Source organism: Amblyomma americanum, chromosome 5 (assembly GCF_052857255.1).
Source record: "Amblyomma americanum isolate KBUSLIRL-KWMA chromosome 5, ASM5285725v1, whole genome shotgun sequence".
Taxonomy (NCBI): domain Eukaryota; kingdom Metazoa; phylum Arthropoda; class Arachnida; order Ixodida; family Ixodidae; genus Amblyomma; species Amblyomma americanum.
The window spans coordinates 90,114,198-90,121,434 of NC_135501.1; the positions used below are offsets into that span (position 1 = coordinate 90,114,198).

Here is a 7,237-nt window from a genome sequence, read left to right on the forward strand (position 1 = left end):
CTATATCATTGGGCCACTTCTACTAATAAATTCCTCCCATTATTCCTAGAGCCAATGTCGCAGTCAAAAACTCCCTCATCACTTCCCAGCTTCTTGCCTGCATTACCGTTGAAGTCGCCCACGACAAGGGTGTACTGCATTTTATTATGGTCATTGCCTATTCCACATCTTCTTCATAAGGCGCACATCTCAATAATGTAGCAGAATTTCTCTTTGTTTCCTGTCATATCCCTATTTATGAATCGCACTCCTAGCTCTTGGCTTTCCGTTAAACCAAAGTAACATAAATCTTGAACGTTGCTTATTGCTCTTTGCACCTTATATTTCCTCCAAACCTCCTCCTAACCTCACTAATCCCTATCAATCACATTGATTCCCTGCTACTTCCTCCTCACAATACTACGGTTTTGTCTGTGGATTGCGTTCTACCGTTCAGTGTCCAATGGTGACCTGTCCAGAGCTACGGATTTCGAGCAGGTTCTTTTGCTTCCCATCTCTGACCGCCGTCATGGTAAGTTTCTCCTCAGCCGTATCGGACTGAGGGCAGTAAAGGTGTATGAGCAACTAATTGTGTTAGCGTGTGGTGGTTAGGACAGCGTGTGTGTTTGTTCTTTGGAGCAAAGTATTAGAATAGAATAGATTTGGGAGCTCTGGTTTCTTTGGCGTGCATAATTTCAATTACAGTGTGCTAAATGTTATGCATGCTTGAAAGTTTTATGCTATTGAGCAGGGAAGTAAATTATCACTTAGCAATAAACATGCTACCAAAGTGGACACTCATCGCATCCCAAATGAAGCTGTTTTAACACGAACTGTGGCAGTCTGGAGAATCTTCCAGCGGGTGCTCACAGGCGGAGTGTGGCACGCGACCCTCTAGACAAGAAATGCCGTGACGGCGCCAGACGGCGCCCCCCGTCCGCGAGGTAACTGCAAGCTTACTGAGTTGCGGCCATTAAGCGGATGCACACTAGCGGTGCGAAAGTGCCTTTCACTCGAGATGGAACGGGCAACCATTTTCACTCGCATATGAGAATTCCAGACACCAGGGACTTATGACTTAAACAAAGACTTCGACATGGGCGGAACATTCCACAAGTACCAAGGCGATCGCCGAGAACGTGATCGCCTTCTCAAGCGAAAGGCAAGACCTTTACCACGAATAACGACCGATGGTATATTGCTTAGGAAAGAGTCAATTCAGATCTGACTACAGAAGATGAAAAAAAGAAAGGCAATAGCCATATCGTTATACTTATTTACTTGGGAATACTCTAGGCTGTGGGGCAGTCATGGTGGTGCGGCGTGATACTTGAGGAGTAATATGTTCTCCGGCGATTATACAAAAAGGCAAAGTTCATCTTCTTCTACACAGTCACATGTCTTCAAGCGTAATGCTTTTATTTTACACAAGCAGTGTTAGTAAATATTCGCTTCGAAATTAGTTAATTTAGACCTAACAGAAAAACATTTCTACATTTCCGGTCACCTCAGGTGAGATGAAATCACCAAGGGGCTAGAGGTATGGCATTAAAAATCTTTTAGCGCGACGCGGTGTTAGTTTTTTCAAACGTTGTTGATGTACTGGGCATAAGAGAGATGCTGGTATATCATTCCGTTTTGCTATCGTCCTCGGAAAGTAAGAATTCGCGAACAAATAAATGCGTGGGTTCGCGGTTTGGATACAGTAATCACTGCTTGGTCTCCGGTGCGTAAGTTGCTTGGGGACCAAAAAACGGGAACTTCTCGTATTTAAGGAATTCCTTGAGAGCTGAAATAAAAATTTTTAATTTGATGATTCGATGATGTTCGGCTAGAGGTGGAAAATTGAGAAGACGTAGCATCTGTTACAGAATCAATGCGCGTATATCGACAGTATAAATCGAGCTGCTCTTCTTTGAACACTTTCAATTTTTTAAAACCACTTTCTACAGAATCCCATAAAATGCCAGCATATTTTATTGTATGTCGCACATAGGTTAAATTGGCAGCTAATTATGCAGATGGTGAGGCAAGCTTTAATATTCGACACAAAAACCATAGCTTATTTTATGCGGCTGAACAAATTTTTAGTACATAATTTTGTAACTTATATTTCTAAAAATCAGGAATCCGAGATATTTAAGAGTTTCTACTGCAGTACGTGCGAGAGATCCTAACAAATAACAGCGTTCATGGGCAGGTTTGCAGCCTGTTCGTGACATGCAAAACTACTATTTTCTCTTCAGTGATCTTCATTTTCCAGCCTTGCCACCATATTTCGACCTCTACGAGAGCATCATTTAGTGCCTTTTGATTATCGGTATATATAGTTTATGTCACAGCAGAGCAGGCAGTCGTCGGCGAAATGTCTCATTATAACATCTTTACTAATATCAGAAGCAATGTCCAGTAATTACACTTAATAAATCTGATTTACAACCATTGGTTTCGACAAATTCGGTTCTTCCGCTTAGATATGCTGTTAACGAGTGCAAAAGTTTATGATTCATTCCCATGAGCACCAAATTGTTAATAAATGACTTTGCTGGACTCTGTTCGAAAGCCTTTGAAAGGGGAATGCATATTCGTACGATTTGTTCTCATCGTTCAGAGCCTTCGCGAAGTCGCTGACTGTCTCTTCTGGCTGTGTTACAGTTTAAAGTTATTGCTGAAAACCATGCTGATTTGGCAAAAAAAAAGCTTTTGGTAATTCTAGATGTGTATAAATTGCGTTTGGTATCATGTACTTCAGAAGTTAAATAAATTTAAAGTTAAAGAAAAGAAATTGAAGAAATTCGCCTGTAATTTCCAGCTGTCTGCTGGTTTCCGGTTTTCTGTAGTGGAACCAGTTGAGCAGTAAGCCCGTCATTTGGAACCGGTTTCTATTGAAGTGTCGTTTTAAATATAATGAGCAGATAATGAGTTACCGATTCCGCATACCGTCGTAAAAATGCGTTTGATATGCTGTCCTGTCGGACCGAGTTTTTTCGTTTAAATTTTGTACATGAGATGACACGGTTTCATCAGATAATTCTACGTCAGATATTGTTGATTCTTCTATTGTTGGCACTTTGGATTCTTGTAATGTGGAGGACAAGACGCAGCAAAACAATCTAGGTGGCAAGACGCATTTTCTTATCTCTAGAGACGACACAGAGCGCCCGAGCGTCGGCTGACCTTTCTGTGTCCTCTGCGTGGATTTTCGCAGTTTTCCATCCATCATTTATTTGACTTTCTGCAAAAGAGCTCAGTAATGTGCACCGTACATGGAGCATGATTTAATTTGGAGCAAGCTGGGAAAGACAGGGGTGGGGAGGGCGGAGCGGTGGACAGTTACTTCTAACGATAGTAGAACCTGCGAATTATCTCACGAAAAACAAAGAACACAGCGCTCTGTGCTGAAAACGCTATATTATGGTACATAGAAATATCGCCCTGGATCCCAAAATGTAGGGTGGGAGCATTTCTATGTGCTGGAGCTGATTCTCTAGCTTTATTATTTCACTGAACTATGGAGGCGAAACTAAAACACCAGTAATGAGCAGAGAGTAAGAATTTCTAGCGGCGAATTAATGCATTATCTTCGCTTCACAAACTCTTTTGTGGAGAACGTCTGCTCCCAATGAATTTGTTGCAAAAAATTGACGTCGACCGCGGGCAAATTGCTTTAGGACTTAGAAGTGCTCAAAGCGTAGTAATTTAGAGCATTTGATTATAATTTCTGCTTTTTACTTGTTCTCAAATTGTTTCCTTGAGTTCCGTTTAAATTTAAGCAGACCTAACAGTCCACTAATATTAGAGAGAAATTAATTTTTGAACATTTGTAGTTCCTTCGTCGCGGCATCAAGAGAGCAGAAGCGTACGCGAAGCGTGTGCAGATAGCTTGATGTTATAATTGCGAATAAAATGCCGTATCAGACTCCACCGCAGTCTTTGAAGAGCACACTAGTGCTCTCAGTTTCGAGTTTTACCTTCCTGTAAAGTGACTGCACTTTTGCCCTGAAGCACTTCATGTCCGTGTACAGATTGCGAATGATTTGTACCTTTCATTGGAGCCTCACGTTCACCTTATTTATGTTGTTCGTTTCACATACAGAAACGGTCAATTTATAGAGCAGATTCTGCGGAAGTGTTGTGGATAATGTGATCCTTGTGTCCAATTAACCAATTTATTTCTTTCCTACGGCTAACGAATCCCGATAACGTTATTGTACAGATGACCCATCGTATTGACGTCATATATCAGTTCTACGATCTCAGATTTTATCTCCTTCAAGAATTCATGAAAATTGCAACGATTTAACCGATGCAAGCTAAAAATGTTTCAAATAAGACATCTTTCATTCCACAGGACATGTCTTTATATTTCCTACACAATGGCCCTGTCGCAATATGAGGAAAAAAACGTAGGCTTTAAGGAACGGTCAACTGAAGCAGTTTCTCATTTTCAAATAGGTTTTTTTTTACACCGAGCACAATTTTCTCTTCAAGATTGTCCCCAGATTATAGCGTCTTTACAAATCTATATCCTCTGCGTTTACGATATCGTGCATGCTTTGGAGGGAAGCTAGTTTCTGCGCGATGTTGAACTCAGCATTCAAACCACGGATGTACCGAACATTTTTTCTGTGTTGCACAATGTAGCGAACACGTCTAAAAAAACCACAAGAAAGGTTATGAACGCGTTAGACCTCTCTGCAATTTTATAGAAGGCACCTAAACCTGTGACCTTCTTTTTGCGTGAAACGGCAGTAGGAGGTACGTTAGCATTTCTTATTAAATAGCTTTACACGCAGCAGCCACGCAGCCAGTCTCGCCGCAATTTCCTTTACCATTTGGCAATCAGGAGAGGGCGCCCCTCTTTTGGGCAACTCATGCGCCATGTTGTAGTTTGCCAAGCATAATACTTCTTTTATCCCAGTTCTATACACCACATCTAGGCCGGCTCTAGTACAGTCAGTTTCGATTATTTTTTATGATTTCTCGCGCAGTATCGACGCAGGCTGTACTCCTGCAGGACCGGAACGGTTTCGTTACAAATCAGACATGATTTGCTTTTTTTATTCCCTCTTCATAGTTGAAAACGCGGCGCACTCTGCCTAATTTTCTTCTCTGTCAGTTTACTTTTGAAAGCAAATATGATGCAGAGCTGTGAATGCAGCATTGCATGTTTCACCTCGAAGTATATCTCTTTGGAACATATTTGCGCTTTATACGCCGGTATATCTTTCCGCAACCAAACATAAATACGCCAGTTATGAGGTTTTAATCTGGAGTATACACTTCCGTGATGTCCCCCGCTGAAGCTTTGAAGCTACGTCTCAAATCAGCGCCGTTTCTAATCTTACGTTGAGGTCGAGCTGTGCCCGCAATTCGGCGTGCGTCACGGGGGCAAATGTGTTAATCACTACTGAGGCTAGTATTAAGGAAGTAGGCGGCAAGGAACTAAGAAATGAGTATGATATACCATTTTTTACGTGCTGTAGTTTCGCGGATGAGAAGGAAATTAAAGGTCTCGGGCCCAGCGCGCTTGTGATTGTATTGGCGAACTCAAGAAAGCTTGGGGCTTTTCGGACGCGGAGACCAGCCAACTTTTCCGTCGCGCGCTCCTTACACAACTCTGTCATGAGGCTTTCGTTTCGCAGGCGCTGCATAGGAGAAGGTGGCGTGATGTTGAGACTACTATAAAGCAGGCTGCCTGAAAGAAGCGCAATGGCTCAAGGCTTAGGGCAGAAACTCTGCTCGTACGTAGAGGTGCAGCGGAAGCTCTGTATGAGTGTTGTAGCCCTCACAATAACTTGGCGGTTGCAATAACAGGGTTACAATCTCAACTGGCGACACTCGAAATTTACTAGTTCTGTGTGTGACACACGTGATCGCTTTTCAGCCGTTTTTATCTTGCATGAACAGAACGAACCTTGCATCTCCAAATGCAGATTGCGATGAAAAATTAATGCGATAATCCATAAAGCAGTGCAGATTTCAGGTAAACAACAGTCTGCAGAAATTAATGGTTTCTGTGGAATGAATACCTCCGCGAATAAGCACATCTTCAAATGCCCCAAACACCGCTTTCGACGGGTAGTTTAACGGTTGTGAATGTTACTACATGAAGGCATCCCAGGCATGCCTGAAACACGGGGCGCCTTTTAAGCCTTGTGAAAAGCATGCTATTCGCCTAAAGATAGTAGATGTATGTGCGCACGCCCCGAGCTTCTCGTTTAATCGATAAAGTTTTCATGCTGCCAACATATAAAATGTGGGAATATTCTTAGCGAAAAGAAAATAATTAAAATAGAAATACAGATATCTAAGATAGCGCTTTTAGTTGAGGCCACTAGCCGTAAACGTACTACGATCCATTGTAGGGCTATGCCTCAGGCGGTATAAATTCATGTGGCCTCTCGTTAAATAGGATAAGGTTTAAGTCGTGACCAGCCACTCGTATCAGAATAAATGCCATATACGAGCTACGTGAGATTGCCATTTAAATTGTTAACCACATGTACGTACGTAGTTAGTGTCACCAGGGGAAAACAAAGAAGCGGCAAGAAACAAAAAATATTGCTGATGCGCAAAAATAATCTTTAAGGGCGATTTAGCCCAGAAATGCTCTTTTTGTTTGCAAAAAAAAAATGTGATGCACTACAATGATATGCGGTTATGAGAATGACAAAAGTCTAGCCTAGAAAACGGCTTTTACAGCGATATTATTGCATGAAGGGTGACGAATCAAATGTTGACGTGAAAGTTACCCTGAAAATGTCTTGGTCCCCAAAGTAGGTGGGCTCGTCGTCAATACGTCTTTCCGCGTGAGTCCCGATTTCCATAAAGGCAACCGTTATCGCCAATATAAGGGCTGCTTTAGCAATAGAACTTGGCATTGTAATAGAATGCGCCTTGAAAACTTTCATTGTCTTCTTGCGGCTGACCGAAGCGTTCAATGGACTCCTACGCTGTAGAAGTGAGAACTGCAAGAATGCTACCTTACGGTGATTTTTATATGCTGCTAAAATAATGACAGCCGGTTTTTTAAGCCAAATGTAAAAAAAAATTAAAATTGTCTCCAGTGACATCGATCAGTCAATATTTTATTCTTCTTGAGGCATATTGTTCATTTCTTGGCAGTAAACGTGCCCTTCCTATGCATACATAAATACTTTATTTGAAAGAAAGGAAAGTTCCCATTGCCCTCTTTAGCTTATAATCGTAACTGAAAACCTTACAAAATCTATAATGGACAGACCAATTGGGTGGC

General features: G+C 41.8%; 1 protein-coding gene across 1 annotated transcript in view; it reads right to left on the reverse strand.

The window, feature by feature from the left end:
- Positions 1-6,948, reverse strand: part of LOC144134872 (uncharacterized) — a 34,719-nt gene extending 27,771 nt beyond the window's left edge. Inside the window, exon 1 of the mRNA XM_077667685.1 lies at positions 6,735-6,948. Within this exon, the coding sequence (XP_077523811.1) occupies positions 6,735-6,893 (159 nt within the window). The 5' untranslated portion in view covers positions 6,894-6,948. The remainder of the gene's footprint in view (positions 1-6,734) is intronic.
- Between the last annotated feature and the right edge of the window lie 289 nt (positions 6,949-7,237).